The 17,905-nt window shown below is 38.6% G+C and overlaps 1 protein-coding gene across 7 annotated transcripts in view; it reads left to right on the top strand.

The window, feature by feature from the left end:
* Positions 1 to 16,240, top strand: part of gria2a (glutamate receptor, ionotropic, AMPA 2a) — a 38,661-nt gene extending 22,421 nt beyond the window's left edge. The window contains exons 9-16 of one of the 7 annotated variants that reach the window (XR_008152221.1): positions 2,391 to 2,498; positions 2,597 to 2,803; positions 2,939 to 3,306; positions 3,824 to 4,022; positions 8,255 to 8,502; positions 10,635 to 10,749; positions 11,187 to 11,301; positions 12,292 to 12,426. Coding sequence is in view for 6 of the 7 variants with exons in the window: in XM_052545864.1 (XP_052401824.1) it covers positions 2,391 to 2,498; positions 2,597 to 2,803; positions 2,939 to 3,306; positions 3,824 to 4,022; positions 8,255 to 8,502; positions 10,635 to 10,749; positions 12,292 to 12,507; positions 14,191 to 14,355 (1,626 nt within the window). In the remaining variant the exon portion in view is untranslated. Of the gene's footprint in view, positions 1 to 2,390; positions 2,499 to 2,596; positions 2,804 to 2,938; positions 3,307 to 3,823; positions 4,023 to 8,254; positions 8,503 to 10,634; positions 10,750 to 11,186; positions 11,364 to 12,291; positions 12,542 to 14,190 lie in introns of those variants that run through there. The other 6 variants (XM_052545860.1, XM_052545858.1, XM_052545864.1 and 3 more) reach the window with 6 other exon arrangements.
* Positions 16,241 to 17,905: the final 1,665 nt, after the last annotated feature.

The raw sequence follows: 17,905 nt of genomic DNA, 5'->3' as shown, positions 1-17,905 counted from the left end.
AATCTAAAGCAATATTTTTTTCTTTTTATTTCTTTTTATGATTTATTTACAAATCATAATAACCCAGAACATTTGAACTGCATTGTATATGTTATCATCTGACGAGTATCCGAACCTGAACCTGAACTTTTTAACCGATCTGAAAGTACTACACTTTTATTGGTAGGTGAAAGCCAAAGAGTATAGAAGTAACAAGAGGCGAAACTCAATAGAACGTTCCATAGCAACAAACGCACCCATGCGCAGAGCTGCAGCTCCGCCATCTTGGACTGAACGCAACACAGCTGTCATAGAATTGAATGATACCGGTCCCATTTCAAAAGCGGTTGAGGGAATTAAATAGTAGTTTATTGTTTTTAATATCTCTATAGCAGACATCCCATGTCTCTAAAATGTGAAACACAACTTGTTCAGATTTTTTTCTTTCATTTTCTTGCAGTTATAGAGTAAAATATATTTTGTAATATATATATATATATATATATATATAGAGAGAGAGAGAGAGAGAGAGAGAGAGAGAGAGAATATAAATAATTATATTTTTTAATTTGTACATTTTAATAAACTCAAACTTATATAACTTTTTTTCTGTTTCACTTTCATAATTTATTTCACTTCAACAATAACCTAGCAAATGTCTTCTTTAAAACAAGACCAACCATACAGTAAGTCCGCTTTATTAATTCATTGTTATCACTAAATTAACCCTTTAACTGTCACCCTTTTTCGCATAAACATGAAAATCACTATCCAAACTTAAAGACCATTTCGAGTCTTGACCCAATTTTGACCAAATACATAACGTTAGCAAACTGTTACTGCGGTCATGGGATAGCTTACATTAACGTTACAGCACCTGTACTATGCTGCCCGCAGTTGCAATCAGCTTCCAGAAGAGATCAGATGTGTTAAAACACTATAGTCACATTTAAATCTAGACTCAAAACTCATCTGTTTAGCGTCGCATTTATTGAATGAGCACTGTGCAATGTCCGAATTGATTGCACTATATTTTCACTGTTTATTTAATTTTATTTTTTTATGTAAAATCATTTTCTAACTGTTTTTAAATGTTTTAATCATTTTAAAAGTTTTAAAATTGCTTGTTTTATTTTTGTTATTATTTTTCTTCATGATTATTTTACTTTCTTTTATGTAAAGCACTTGAATTACCATTGTGTACAAAATGTGCTATATAAATAAACTTGCCTTGCCTTGCCTTACAGACATAATTGTTAATGCTGCAGTGTATACGGTAGTTCTGCCAACGTTAAAGCCGTTGGTTCAGTCCAAAATGGCGGCAGCGCGAAAGCAGCGCCATCTAGCGATTGTTGTCAAAACTGCAATGGAGTTTCGCCTCTTGTTACTTCTATACTCTTTGTGAAATCTTAAAAGAAAACGCCATAATTTTTCCATATTCCACTATGTTCTTACCTCAACTTAGATGAGTTGATACGTACCTCTCCCGTCTCAGTTTGTGCACTTAATCGCTGTAGCGCACAGATGTTTAGCTTAGCACCATTCATTTCTTAGGATCCAAACAAGGATAAATTTAGAGGCCACCAAACACTTCAATGTTTTCCTTACTTAAAGACGGTTACCTGAGTATTTACACAAGTAAGTATGGTGACACAAAATAAAACGTGGTGATTTCCTAAGCGGATAAAAATGATGACTATAATGTATGGCGGAAGAGCACATCGCAGCACTTTGACCTCGGCGTAGTAATATCATCAATCCTGAAAACTCCTCACGTTGGTTGTATTGATGGAAGTTAGAGGGAGAGGGAGAGAGGGAGGGGGAGTTTTCAGGAGTGATGAAATTACTGCGCAGAGGTCGAATTGGAATATGGAAAAACGGTGGCGTTTTCCCTTAATAAAAATATGCTAAAAGGAATGACTGAAATGTTAAATGAATACACAATGGCTTTTATTAATGATGGGCATGAGTTTGAAAATTATTCTTTATTCATTGTAATTCATTACAAAGAACCAGTTCATAAAAGTAATTATTGAACATTGATTGTGAAGGATGTTTGCGCAGCCAGTGTGGGCAACACAGTATAAACGTGTGTTGACAGTCTTATTTCACTGCACACAGTCTCTCTCTTTCATCACATTCAAGTCAGACTACAAGCAGACAGCCAAGCTCAAACATAATTTATTTTTACTTGCCACTGTTGATTCAGTCGTATAACAGCACCACTGCTGAATAGTGGAGAAGGATACACTGTAAGAATAGTGTAGTACAGTGTTCCATTCCCATTTAGGCAAAACATAGATTATAGACTGAACCAAAATGTCCAGAAGAATGATTCCCAACTCCAACTGTGTGTTTTGTATTCTGAACAGAAGTGAAGCTCAATTTCATGAGTGTGTACTTTTCCTCAGATTGGTTACTGGAATGAGGTGGACAAAATGGTGGTGACAAAATCTGACCTTTTCCCCAACGACACCATGGGAATGGAGAATAAAACAGTTGTTGTGACGACAATCCTGGTAAGAGGTATTCCACGAGATTCCACATCAAGAGTGTCTGAAATTGCTTACATTCAAAGATGTGTTAACATATTTCCCACCCTGCTTTTTTGTTGTAGGAGGCACCGTATGTAATGTTGAAAAAGAATGCAGAGTTATTCACTGATAATGAACGTTATGAGGGATACTGTGTGGACTTGGCAGCTGAGATTGCAAAGCATTGTGGCTTTAAGTATCAGCTGAGGATTGTAGCAGATGGAAAGTATGGCGCACGAGATGCTGAGACCAAGATCTGGAATGGCATGGTTGGGGAACTGGTGTACGGGGTGAGAAGTAAAGCATACACTCACTCACATAAGAGTGCAATCTTGAGAAACAGTGAACACCAGCTCCTCATCATATATTTTCTCTAGGCCTATGTGTGTCATTCGACTAATTCCTCCTCTTTTCACTGTTGACAGAAAGCAGACATTGCTGTAGCTCCTCTTACCATAACTCTGGTCAGAGAGGAGGTGATCGACTTCTCGAAACCTTTCATGAGTCTGGGCATATCAATTATGATCAAGAAACCACAGAAATCCAAGCCGGGTGTCTTCTCTTTCCTGGACCCGTTGGCCTATGAGATCTGGATGTGCATTGTATTTGCCTACATCGGAGTTAGCGTTGTGCTCTTCCTCGTTAGCCGCTTCAGCCCTTACGAGTGGCACACTGAGGAGTTTGAGGATGGGCAGCTGGGCCCTAGCGAATCTACGAACGAATTTGGAATCTTTAATAGTCTGTGGTTTTCTCTGGGCGCTTTTATGCAGCAGGGATGCGATATTTCGCCAAGGTTGGTGCGTGCAGTGGGTGCTAATGCTAGCTGGCTAGCGCGTGGGGTGTGCTTTCGGCTTTGTGCATCGACAGTTTTCCCACCGATGCCGTGGTTTGTGGATGTTCACGCTCCTGCAGCTCGTGCTTCACATCCATTTCCATTGCAAATAAACCTAGGTGTTATATAACTCCCTTGTCCCCAGCTTCAATGTATTATGGGTAAGAAGAAAGAGCCAACACAGGATTAGAAATGTTTAATCAAAGATGTGGTTTAAACTTTGGTTGGACATTTCTTTTGTGAACATGTACTCACCCCGGTTGGGAAGAGTAAGATGCACAAGGTCGCCGTTTCCTGCCCTCTTGGAATGGTACCGTGTTTCGGCTGCATATTCCCCATTTTCTCCAAAGTGAAAGGATTATCTTTCTTTCTTTCTTTCTTTCTTTCTTTCTTTGGGATTTTATAGTAACAAGATGCTGGTTATGTTGGTGGAGCGTCTGATTGTTTGTGTGTGGCTGACTGCATTTGCTGTGTGTAGGTCCTTGTCTGGCCGTATAGTTGGTGGTGTGTGGTGGTTTTTCACCCTCATCATCATCTCCTCCTACACGGCTAACCTGGCTGCCTTTCTCACTGTGGAGAGGATGGTGTCACCTATCGAGAGTGCTGAAGACCTGGCCAAACAGACTGAGATTGCTTATGGGACATTGGATGCAGGCTCCACCAAAGAGTTCTTTAGGGTGAGTGGACCAGTGTGGATATGAAAGGACTGCCGATAGGCACTGTCCTAACTAGCCATGGCCCATCAACAGTAATAAATGATAAATGATAAACATATTTTCCTTGGACCTTAGATTTAATTTTTAAAAGGATGTTTTTAAAGAGGTCATCGAATGCCCATTTTTGTTGTGTAGTTGATATGATTCTTAAGGTTCTTGGTTAGTGTGATTTCACCAAGCACAACATGTCACTGGATCAACATCCTTGTTGATTCTGGAACAACATTCCAAACAACCAGTCAGAATTGAGATATACATTTTCAGTAATTATCTGTTTTAGGCTTACAATCAGGGTTAGGTTCTTCTAAACTATTGTTAATCAGTTATCATTTCCCTCTGATTTTAGGAATAAATTATGGGTAGGGTTAGGTTTAGGGTTAGGGATTGGGTTAAAAGTCCATATTTTAGACAATAATGTTGATCCAGGATCAACAAAGGATGTTAATCCAGGATCATGTCTTACCACGCAAAATCACGGTGACCTAAGGGTCTTAATGAGAAGTCTATAACATACTTTGGTTAAAATTTCTCTATGGTTGTGTAAAACAACACCCTTTTACCCTTTCAAAAACAGCTCTGCACACAGCAAGCCATTTTGGTGTATGTCCCTTTAAATGCTAATGAGCTCTGCTCCCTCTCTAAACGTTCTAATGAGACTGTAGTTGCATTCATCGTGAAAAAAACCATATACTTCTGGAGTATAACAAAAGTTATCCTCTGCATCTCCTGCAGCTCATTCGTTGGGAGTAAATGACAACTGCTATGTTCACTATTACATTCAACAAAACAACTCGGATGCTTAGTAGACATTCTTGTCAACACTTGCTCCAGTGTTGAACCAATAGCGGACTTGACAGCTCACTTAGGGCAGAGCTGTGATAAAATGCCAGTGTCAATCAACAATCGTGGGAGGGGCCTGTGCAGAACTACGTCACTCTGCGAACAACTTTCACTGCACTGATTTATTGGGATAAAAAAAAAGAAACACTTGGTGGATTTGTATATTTATAGGGTGGTTTTGTACACACACTGCCAACACATATTTCAGTTAAAAAAACATGTAAAAGTTAATTTTCCATCCGACGACCCCTTTAAAGATACAATGTATTTTTTTTACTAATCATGAATTATTAATTCATAAATTACATTATGTTTTTGTCATGTCATGAATTAAGACATTTAAGACAAATGTATAATACTTTTGAAAAAACTCTGCCACTGCTTAAGAGAATAAGATAGGAAAAGTTTACCCAAAAATGAACATTTTAAATAAACTTGACTCACCCTCCAGTCTTCCAAGATGTGGATGACTTTGTTTATTAGCATTACATCACTTGCTCAGTAATGGATCTTCTGTGAATGGGTGCCACAGATTGGAAAACAGTGTGTCAATAATGCAATCTCAGAATAAGAAAGATAATATTAGCGTAGATGCCATTCTTCTAACGATTGTAGCAAGTGGGTGTTATGAGAAGTGTTCCCAGTTCCGGTTTACCTAATTAATGCAGCCTAAAAATCCTTTAACGGATTCGGATATTAGAAGCGTATTAGTGAGTTATGTGTAAACCAGGTTAAAGAGGTGGGTCTTTAATCTAGATTTGAACTGTAAGAGTGTGTCTGCCTCCCGAACAATGTTAGGTAGGTTATTCCAGAGTTTAGGTGCTAAATAGGAAAAGGATCAGCCGCCTGCAGTTGATGTTGATATTCTAGGTATTATCAAATTGCCAGAGTTTTGAGAACGCAGCAGACGTGGAGGACTATAATGTAACAAGAGCTCATTCAAATACTGAGGTGCAAACCATTCAGGGCTTTATAAGTAATAAGAAAGATTTTATAATCTATACAATGTTTAATAAGTAAACAGTGCAGTGTTGACAGAACCATGCTAATATGGTCATACTTCCTGGTTCTAGTAAGAACTCTAGCTGCTGCATTTTGGACCCACTGGAGTTTGTTTATTAAGTGTGCAAAATAACCACCCAATAAAGCATTACAATAACCTAACTTTAAGGTCATAAATGCATGGATTAAGTAGTAGTAGTAGTAGTAGTAGCTCTTTATTGTTACTAGTCACTAGTACCAGCGAAATTAGCCATCAACCTGCCATACATACATACATACATACAATGTACAATGTGACAGGACAGGAAGACAGGGAATTGAGGAAGAAATACAGCATTACATTAGGAAAGTGAAGAGGAAAAAAAGAACACCCAGAGTATGCTCCTATTGGGAGTACAGTGTGAGAACAGTAAAAACACCTCAGCAGCAAAGCACATAATCAATACAAACACACAACTTTGCAACTGAGGACGGAAATTGGGGGGTCAAGGTAATCCAGCGCAGGCAAGCAGCCGTCCGGTCCATCGGCCCTACGGTAATGGTCACAGACCCGGTTGCCAGACTGCCGGTACAAAGCGGCAAAGGTGAGCGATGGGGGGTGGGGGGGTGAATGCATATCTGTATATATGTACGTAAGTGTGTGTGTGTGTATGTATGTAAGAGTTTGTGTATTTCTAGGCCTGGAGAGTTGCGATTCAATCTAGATATCTCAGTCCGCAGATTGTGATAGTGTCACAGCAAGTTGCCATGGAGACAGCCTTGGTCAGGTCCTAGACAGAGTCAACAATCAACAGATGTCTGTGGGAGTGGGGGGAGGAACACAAGAGCGTCTCACTGCAGTGCTCCTCCAGGGGAGTTGTTATTCCAACATTGGAATCTTGGCATGCTGGTTGAGGGAGCCGAAAGAAGATAAGATTCCAATTGTTTGGCCTGGGGCGAGTAGCCACATTCCAATTTCACGGTCACTCTCTTGTCCATTCTGTTCTCCAAATCATGACAGGCAGCCTTGTGAGGCTTTGGACAGCTGTTCCCATTTTCAGAATTTTTCAATAACCCAGGACAAAGCCTAGTCCAATCAGCAGAAGACCTGTTATCATGGTTCTGAATAGGTAGATGTCTTCAATGTCCTCCACGGAAAGAGCCGCCAGACACACGACCCACCATCTCTCCCACGCGTCCATCGCGTAGCCAGCTGCGAACGTTCCGGCAGGTCAGTCAGGTTCCCCCGAACCCAAGCTTCTCGTCGAGAAGATGGTGTCAATTGCGTTGAAAGACCAGTCGATCAAATCAAATCCATGTTTTCCAGTTTTGGAGAGCAGTGCAGATAGAGTCTCTCAGAATAGAGGAGACGAGAGAACATGCAGGGTAGGAAAGGGTATGAGAGGGAGAGAAATGCATCCGCCTCCGTTGAGAACCAGAGAAGAAAACATTTGACATTGAGACATACAATTTTATAAATGCTAGAAACGTGGCTTTCTAAGGAAAGATTGCTATCAAATAGCACACCTAGGTTCCTAACTGATGACGAAGAATTGACACAGCAGCCATTAAGTCTTAGACAGTGTTCTTGGTTATCACATACCTAGTTTTTAGGTCCTATAATTAAAACCTCTGTTTTTTCAGAATTTAGCAGTAAGAAATTACTTGTCATCCAGTTTTTTTATATCGACTATGCATTCCGCTATTTTTTCAAATTGGGATGTTTCACCGGGCCGCGAAGAAATGTAGAGCTACATGTTTGTTTTATAAAATGTTTTGTTTTAACTTTAAACTGTTGGTAACTCTTTAGTATAGGGAGGAAGTATTTCTATTAAATAGCTGCTTATTATCATGACTGCTTTTCAAATATTGGCTATTTATTAATACTTATAAAGCACATATTCTGCATCACCATATTCCATAATCCTACCAAATACCTAAATGTAACAACTACCTTATAACCTGTTAATATGCAGAAAATTAGGAGTTTGTTGAGGCAAAGAGTCGTTTTAAAATAAATGACCTTAAAATAAATTGTCAGTCAAAAACCCTGGATTCCGGCCAAAATACCAGTCCATAATTGGACTCTCATTCTGATGGCACCCATTCACTTGCAGAGGATCCATTTGTGAGCAAATAATGTAATGCTAAGTTTCTCTAAATCTTTTCCAATAAACAAACAAACTCCAGCATTTTTTTTTAATAAATTAAAAATCCGGGCAATTTTTTTTTTTTTTTTCTTTTCTTTATTCTTGACATTCAGATCTACAACTATAATGTTGACATAGCTTACCATCATGTCCTCACTAACCTGAATCTAAACCTCTCCTTTTTTCTCTCTTCATCTTTATCTCTTTCTTCACTTTAACCAGAGATCTAAGATTGCTCTCTTTGACAAGATGTGGCAGTATATGAAGAGCGCAGAGCCTTCTGTGTTTGTTAAAAACACAGTGGAAGGCGTTTTGCGCGTTCGAAAATCCAAAGGCAAATATGCTTACCTTCTGGAGTCCACTATGAATGAGTACATCGAGCAGCGCAAGCCCTGTGACACCATGAAGGTCGGAGGGAACCTTGACTCTAAAGGCTACGGCATCGCTACACCCAAGGGATCTGCTTTAAGGTGGGTGGAGTAGTATAACAATATGGCCCATGTTGTTATAGTATCCCACCTACCCTGATGTAGGCCGGGGGTCCCCCTTTAAAATGAGGTAAACTAGGTAACAGCAGTGCTGAGTGTAGGGATATATGACAAAAACAGCAGTGCAGAGAGTTACAAAGGAAACTGCAAATATTGAGGCTTTAAAGATCCTAGCTGACACATGACAAGCAGGTTGCCTAGCAACCAGTGCTTTCTATGACATATGGTGTAGAGAATGGAGTATAATATAGTCTGAAACAAACAGGTAATTATCTTAACATAAGCTTAATAACAAATTAAGTTTTATGATTTTAACAGTGAGTGAGTGAGCACCAAAATAAAATGCAAAATTACTTCAGATTATATAAAAATTTTTAGGGCTGTCAGATGAAAATATTTAACCGTGGATAATTTCATAATTTCATGCATTCAATTGTTTTTTTATGAAGTTAAATAGTAGGTTCTTGTAATTATTGAGATGAGGTAATTTGTGGCTATTTGTGTATCTGCAATAATAAAATAATGTAATCATTTTCACATACTTAATGGACTGCAATAGACTATTTTATGCTTGTTGGGCTTGATAACTAACTGTTCTATAAGCAATAATTTTTTGGAATTGCACTCATAAATTGTTCCTGCTGAATAGCTTCCTACATTTATTGATAGATCCAATAAATTGGTGTAAAGATCCGATAAGAAAACTTATCTCTAAAATGATAAAATAATTTTGTTGGTCCAGATTTGCAAATATGTTAAAAAATATGTTGCAAAAATGTGTGAATGATGTTAAAAAATTATTATATAGCGTTTTTTATCATTATTATCAGGGATGCACAATATTATCAGAAGGTTATTGGAATCGGATTTGAACAAATTATGCCAATAAGCCTTGCAGACAAGATGGATAGCTCACATGTGCTCAAGGTGTGATAGTGAAAAAATCATGTCAGCAGAACTCAAAGCAAACTTTTGCCTGAATGATGATTAGATTCACTGTTTTGGATCACTGCATTTAACTTGAATATGCACTACACAATGAAGTGATTTGCGATAGAATGAAGATTCACTAGTGCAGTAGTACAGTAGCAGCAGCAGCCTCCCACAGGTCATAATGCCCGTCCGCAAGGCATTTTGAAAAATATCGGCAAAAATCAAATGAAAATATCAAATATCAAAATAAAAAATCTAATCAAAATATGACAGCCCTAAACGTAATGGATTAGTTCATGTGATTCTTTTCCAGGAATTAACAGTTTTACTCATGGACCTCAGTAAATAATAGAAGAGAATGTTTCAGATGTGTTTCATCCAATAGTCTTCAGGTTCTGAAGTTATTCCACCTGTTTTGCTGATAATAAACTGCCATGTTTTCACTGAAGCAAACATTGGGAAACTATTGTTGAATTATAATTAAACCCTCTCTAAAACAAAGCATAGTGTAGTAGTGAAAAGCCAATAATATGTTCGTTCATGGTTAGTATAACCCATTTTACTCATGTTTGCCTTTAGTATCTGTTTTATTGAATGCATGTCTGTTCTTAATGATTGAAGCAATGGCCTCTTGCAGACTGTGGTATGACAAAAGCTATTTTTTGATAATGAGTAATAATCAATGCATGTGACTGGGCACTTGAATTTTGAATGGTCGCTATAAGCATTAAAGAATGTTTAAGCTGATGATGCAGAGGCTGAAAATATAGTAACTTGATTATGAATGCATTTGATGATGCACTGTTTGAACTATGCATGCTGTCTCTCATGATACTTCTAACCAGATTTGTTTGCCTCAATGCTTAGTGTTTTCTGCTAAAGGATTTGAGGATCTGTATGTGCGGTTGTGTAATAACTGATACTATTGCTGATCCTCCTCTGTTCTAGCCTCCTGCTTCAAGAGTTTGAGTTTAAAAAAGAACTCTTAAAGCTCGACCACCTCATATTTTAATGGGTTTTTAACGTCATTTTGATTGGTTGGTTGATTTGATTGATTAATTGATTGATCGATTGTCTAACCCAATGTTCCATTCATTCTATGCATCTTGTGGGGGTGTGGCCCGCTGCAGCCCCGCCCCCTCTTATGCTGTCTGACAAGTATGTTTTATCGTTTGTTTAAGAAATGCGGTAAACCTTGCAGTGCTAAAACTGAACGAGCAGGGGCTTCTGGATAAATTGAAAAACAAATGGTGGTACGACAAAGGAGAGTGCGGCAGCGGAGGCGGGGAGTCAAAGGTCAGACACGTGCTTGGGACTTATGGGTAAAAAATTAAATGAATGAAATGCAAATGAGCAGGAAGCACTGCCAGCAATTCCAGAAAACAAGCCGAGGCACCAACAAATTTGATTATACCATCAGTTGGTCAGCAAGAGCTTTCAGTAAGACACATCTGCTCCAGAATGAAATCGAAATCGAAGCCTAAAAAAGACATTCCCAGAGGTACACGGCTTGTCGGCGGACGCTGTTTCTGCTTCCTGCTTGCGGCGATGAGTCTGTGCACATCTGGCACGGCAAAGCCGCGTTTGCCGACTGCCAAATGGAGCGCAGACTGCCAATCGCCACCACGCTCAGGGCTGAATCATTACCAGCGCTGTTAGCGAGTGCAAATGTTACTGACAATAACATAAAATAACATTGGTAATGTTATTTATGTTATTTCCCATACGTGAAGAACGCCAGTAAACCTTGCAGTATTGAAACTCAGTGAGCAAGGCATCTTAGACAAGCTGAAAAACAAATGGTGGTACGATAAGGGAGAATGTGGAGCCAAGGACTCTGGAAGTAAGGTCAGTCACTGCAGGGAGCGTGTGTGTGTGTGTGTGTGTGTCTGGCAGGGCTAGAATGTGTACTGTATGTGAAAACACTGTCTCAGTTTGGGAGATCCAAACCCAAGCATTAGCAGTATGTTTGTGTCTTTGTGTGTTCGGGAGGAAAAGAGTATGAGAGTGATATGAAAGGAAGCTTGTGCAAAAAAAGAAATACAGCCTATGGTGATGTGTGTGTGTGTGTGTGTGTGTGTGTGTGCGTGTGTGTGTGTGCGTGTGTGTGTGTGTGTGTGTGTGTGTGTGTGTGTGTGTATGTGCGTGCGTGTGTGTGTGTCAAAGCAAGTCCCCTGCACAGATTTACCACCGCATGAATCAGAGCCTGACCTATGTATAAAATCAATGATGCCTATACAAACAGTGATATAATTTAAACACATTTTAATGCATGCAAGTGACACATAGCAAAGACTTATTTTTCACATATGTACTGTAAATGCATTCTTGATTCAGATTCACCCACAAACACGCATAGACATACCTGTATAGGCTCAGAATTTCCTTGTGCTCCTTTGTATTTCTATGTGCTTTATTGACAACTTGTCCTGTTCCTTTTTATTTATTATCTTTCTTACACTCTCTCTTTCTCCCTCCTATCTCTCTTTCTCTTTCCCATGCGGTCTCTCCTTCTCCCTCACCAATGCTGTAAATGTTGTTTGTATACTTGCCTTTTACTTCAGCTTGTCTTTAATTGCAATTCTGGAGGTGGCAGCTTTTTTCCTTCTTTATGTGCACACATTGCACCGCATTTTCCTATTGTACTTTGTAGCCCTCTATGTTTTCTGTGTGATGTACTATTAGACACTCACATATACACACTTAATACTGTACTGTTTTTATAGTCGTAATCTGTCATATATATATATATATATATATAGTGATAATCAGTGGTATTGGCATAATGTCATCTTTTCTCTCCCTTATTTTTGACGTTTGACCTTTAATCCCTTGCAGGAGAAGACTAGTGCCCTCAGTCTGAGTAATGTTGCGGGCGTCTTCTACATCCTGGTGGGCGGCCTCGGGTTGGCCATGATGGTCGCTCTGGTGGAGTTCTGCTACAAGTCTCGCGCGGAGGCCAAGCGCATGAAGGTTGCCAAGACTCAGGCTCTAAATCCCTCCTCTTCCTCGCAGAATTCTCCGAATTTTGCTACTTATAAGGAAGGGTACAACGTTTATGGGCTGGAGAGTGTTAAGATCTAGTGGGGTAGGAACGGCATAGGCTTTATTTGTGTCGTTTGTTCACAGTTCTTGGCTTTTGTCAAATTTGGTTTTGCCAAATGCTTCATCGCCACTGCAAGATCATCCAGGCATCATGCTGATACACATTTTTCAAATATTTAAAGGGGTCATAACTTAATTTTCAAATTCAGAATTTCTTTATTTTTCCCTGAGGTCCACTAATAAGAATTTTAGGACGTCATTTAGTTTTCCATATTTTTTTCACTCTCTTTCAGACTATGAGGATCAAATGGGGCCTTTTTCCCAACATAATATCTAAATGGACCATATTTAATTAAATAATCTTTCTTCTGGGAATCTTTCGTATTGTGGATGAATCAAGATTTTATTTTAAGGAAAAATGTTTGTGAAAAACAAAAATCGGGTCAGATATAGTTTTTCCATCTTTAATATAAGAGCCTCTTGTGCAAAGTCTGTATTACACTGTGACAGGTTTACAAAACAATCAACTATGGAATTTGCTACATTAACTGTTAAAGTTGGACGTTTAAAAAATAAACTTCTGTCACCCTTTGGAAGTATCATCAGTTTACTGGAATAATAACAGCATTCTGTTTCCTCCTCTTTATTTTTTCAATGCAAGAGGTAGATCACATTTCTGAATACAGAACAGACGTAAATATGGCAGTCTAACTATTTTTGCATTCAGTAGATTTTTGAATTGTAGATGTTTTCAGTTCTGAATCTTCACATAGTAGCACATTAAACTACACTACAAATCAAAAGTTTGTGATTTGTAAGATTTTTTAAATAGTTTTTGAAACAATCTCTTATGCTCACCCAGCCTGCATTTATATTCATTTAAAAAAACAGTTATATTGTGAAATACTACAGTCTTCAGTGTCATATGATCCTTCAGAAATCACTATAGTATGCTGATTTGCTGCTCAAGAAACATTTCTTATTATCAGTGCTGAAAACAACTGCTTAATATTTTTTTGTGGTACATTCTTTGAAGAATAGTACATTTAAAACCATTTATTTTAAACCGAAATCTTTTATAACAATATACATTTCTTATTGTTACTTGTGATCAATTTAATGCATCCTTCAAACAAAAAAAAATCTTACTGTCTCTAGAATTTTGAATGGTACATAAAGATGTATGACCTCTTTAAAATGCTATAACACAAGCGATTGTTTTTTGACAGCACAGTTTAAACTGTGGCTACACACAATTTATGTGATCAAGATAACAGATTAAAGAAATTAGGTAGACAAAGGATAAACAAAAGGAGAGTAAAATATGGATAAAAATAAAAGATGGATGGTTCATAGAGAAATGAATTAATTTTAGCTGGCGTGCCATCATTTTCCGTTTGTTTATCATCATTGACGTTTGTGGTTGTTTGTGGATTTGCTGCACCACTTGCTTTTGATATAAAGCTCTGCCATCTTAATGCGAGACCCATTAGCTGTCAATCATTCTCCACCCCATCTGCTCTTCATAAGTTTATAAAGATGTTATAGATATATATAAAATAAATCTTTTTTTTTAACTTGCACTGTATAACTTTAATGAACGTTTATTTTTTGTCTCATTTTGTGTGAATTTGGGTGCGAATCACTGTGTATTCATATACCTTGTTTGTGTGGGTGTGTGTTTGGAAACAGATGACGTTCACAGATGCTATGCGCAGTAAGGCCAGGTTGTCTATAACGGGCAGTACAGGGGAGAACGGGCGAGTGCTGACTCCAGACTTCTCTAAAGCCGTCCATGCTGTGCCGTACCTGAGACCTGGCATGGCAATGCCTCTGAGTGTGAGCGAGCTGTCCTGAGTGCCTTACACACACACACACACACACACACACACACACACACACTGGTGCAAGCATGCTGTACCTCCAATTTGTATACATATGCACACACATGTACATATTTTTACACACAAAGAAAAAAAAGTATATATATATACACACACATAAATGATAGTAGTTAATTATTCCATATATGATGATATCACAACATCTACACAGAGGATGTCAAATCCATACATGCATAGACACACTTTCACTTATGTTTACTGTTCAGTGCAATCATATTTTGACCAGCGGTTATGTACAGTATACACCCAACATTTGCAAAAAAAAAAACAAAAAACATGCTGACAGACATAAAGTATACAGGCACATCGCTGTGTGTATATATGCAGATAACTTTACAAGCCTTGTGTAGCCACAGTCCTATAGTTTCTTGTGTATATTTTACATATCTGCATTTCCAAGTTCTCGTTTTGTCACACACTTGAATATGCACATATAATATGACCTCGTTTCCCTCATATTTTCATCACACACTTGCCCCACTTCAGCTTTCATAGACGTTTTCCACATTTTAAGTGATGACATTGCAATGCTGCACTAAGGAACAACGTTACACACTGAAAATAATTCCTATGGGAAAAACTCGACCCCTGTTTCCATAGCAACATGTTTTTGGAATCTCTGATTCTCAAGAACTCAAGCACACGAACATCTGCATAAAATGTGATTTTGGTTACTCAATCTACACAATATATATTTAAAAAAAAAGAAAAAGTCTGACTGGAATCAATTATAAATTATGTATATAATTACACTTTTGTTTGAGGTTAATGTTACCATGCAAATGCTTGTCTTAAAGAAAAAAAAAATGATTTGAGTAGTTTTGTTTCTCCTCCTCACTGGTTTGATTTGTTGTGATGTTAATGGTTTGGATCAGTGTGTTCAGATCCGTTTTTATTTATTTATTTTTTGCCTATGGGCAATGCAAGCAGTAGTATTATAATTCTATAAGTCTAAAAAGAAAACAAAGTAAAGAATACTGTAACTTCTGCATTTCACAATTTAGATGGTATCTTGAAAGTGTTATATCAATTAAGATGGATCTGTATATTAATATATGAGCTTAATACAATATATAATAAAACCCCAAAATGCCAAATATCGATGTGCCAAATTATGTCAAGGCATTTCAGATGCATTTATTAATATTGTCTCTGTATGGGGAAGTGTGAAGACTGAAAATTAGCACCCTATGTTCAGGGGTTTGTTATTTATGTAATCTTTGGCTTTTTTGTTTTGTTTTTCATATCAGATGCATTGTACTTTTAATAAGGTGCACTATGATATGCAGTTTTAACTGTGAAAAGCATGACGACCTTTAGTTATGTTTGTTTTATAAAAGCGATGATGATAAAGTATATCACTAATATAGTTAACTAGGACTTTAATTTATGTTGTCCAGTTATGACCTTCAGACTTAGAGATGGAGATGATTATTACAGACAGTTATATTGATAAAGTATACGCTGATCACCCTTTTCTATGCCATGCTGTCTAACTGAAATCTTGTTCATTGGTTTTATATATGTATATGTAATGTACATGTAAATAGAAACCATTCATGTGTATAACTTAAAATCTTGAATGATACACCAATTCACACAGATGCACACAAGAGGATTGCTCATATTGTGCATTTGGGAGCACGTTTGGGAACCTGTGAACATTGTATCAAGCTGTCTCTCACATACAGACACACAAATGGACTTGTCACTAGCATCATTTCAGTTGGAGAGTCTGCCATGGAATGAAATGGAGGATGTTTTTCTAAATGGAATGAGGGCCGATTGCTTTATTTTTTGGAATCTTTTGGAATAAAAAGAGACTGAGAATCCTCTGATAGTTTGTTTTCATTTGTTTCATGGTTAGGAGAAAAGTGCTGCAGGAGGGGGTTGACAAGCAAGCCATACACTCATACATTTACATATTGGGTCTAAAATTAACATACAGGAGATGAAAATGTTGAAACAGCTTATCTAGGATGCCTATCTGTATGTATGTATATATATATATATATATATATATATATATATATATATATATATATATATATATATATATATATATATATATATATATATATATATATATATATACAGAACATGTGGCAACATATATGTGGAATATCCCTCTGTAGTAAGTTTGTATAGGAGGAAAGGAAGAGGACAAGGGGTCGGATGGACTGCAGTTTTTAATAATAAACAAAAAGTAATCTTTACAAACACGAATGGTGACTTTTATTCTGACACTAGTGCACACACTATAGCCAACACTTCCGGGTAACTCCTTCCGGTTCCAGTCAGCAGTCTGTCTCTCTCTCTCGACTGCTTCTGCCTCTCCTGGCGTTTTATACTCTCCACGCCAATTACTGAAACAAGAAACAGGTGTTGATAGATTCCGCCCAAACCACTCACTTACCGTTCGTCTCCTGATTCTCTCTCCCACTGCCGACTTCGCTAAACCACGCACTCCCTGCCACATACCCCCACCCTCCAACATCCGGCCTGCGCCAACCCCCCCCCCCCCCACACAGCCATCTGAACACCCAGCCTTTGGATCACCTTGAACTTAAAAGGCTGTAGAGTGATCCGCACGTTGGTATCCTTCATGCGGTGGAGCCACTGCAGCAGAGCGTGGTCCGAACAGAGGGTGAATTCCCGTCCCAGGAGAGAATAGCGGAGGGTGAGGATGGACCATCTGATGGCAAGGGACTCTTTCTCTATGGTACTGTACTTAGCCTCTCTCTTCGAGAGCTTCCAGCTAATGTACAGCAACGGTCGTTCCTCCCCCTCTATCTCTTGCGACAGGACTTCACCCAGCCCCCTGTCTGACACGTCCGTCTGCAACAGAAAAGGGAGAAAAACAAATCAGGAGAGTGTAACAACGGCCCGACACACAGGGCAGCCTTTACCCGGGTAAAGGCCTGCTGACACGGCTCCGTCCATTGGACCATATTTGGCACCTCCTTTTTAGTAAGGTCAGTCAAAGGACTGATGAGGTCAGAATAATAAGGAAAAAACCGTCTATAATATCCCGACAGCCCCAAGAACTGCCTTACCTCCCTTTTGGTCTTCGGACGTGTACAGGTCGCAATAGCAGCTGTCTTGTCAATTTGGCGATGCACCTGTCCATGCCCCAAGTGGAAGCCCAGATACCTTACTTCCACACGCCCAATCGCACACTTCTTTGGGTTGGCTGTGAGTCCAGCCCCCCTCAGCGATCTCAGGACAGCCCTAAGATGCTGCATATGCCGCTGCAAATCATTACTAAATATAATGATATCATCTAGATTGGCAGCCGCATATGCAGAATCTTATCCATGAGGCGCTGAAAGTTAGCCGGTGCCCTGAACAACCCAAATGGAAGGGTAACAAACTGGTGTAATCCAAACGGCGTCGTGAAAGCGGTCTTTTCTTTGAAGAATGGAGACAAGGGGATCTGCCAATAACTTTCTCTAATTCAGCCTGAACTACCTTTTTCTTGTGCTCAGGTAAGCGATACGGCC

This window comes from Carassius gibelio, chromosome B1 (assembly GCF_023724105.1).
Source record: "Carassius gibelio isolate Cgi1373 ecotype wild population from Czech Republic chromosome B1, carGib1.2-hapl.c, whole genome shotgun sequence".
NCBI lineage: Eukaryota > Metazoa > Chordata > Actinopteri > Cypriniformes > Cyprinidae > Carassius > Carassius gibelio.
Note: the sequence above shows the minus strand (reverse complement) of the source record. Positions and strands in the feature narration are given on the sequence as shown.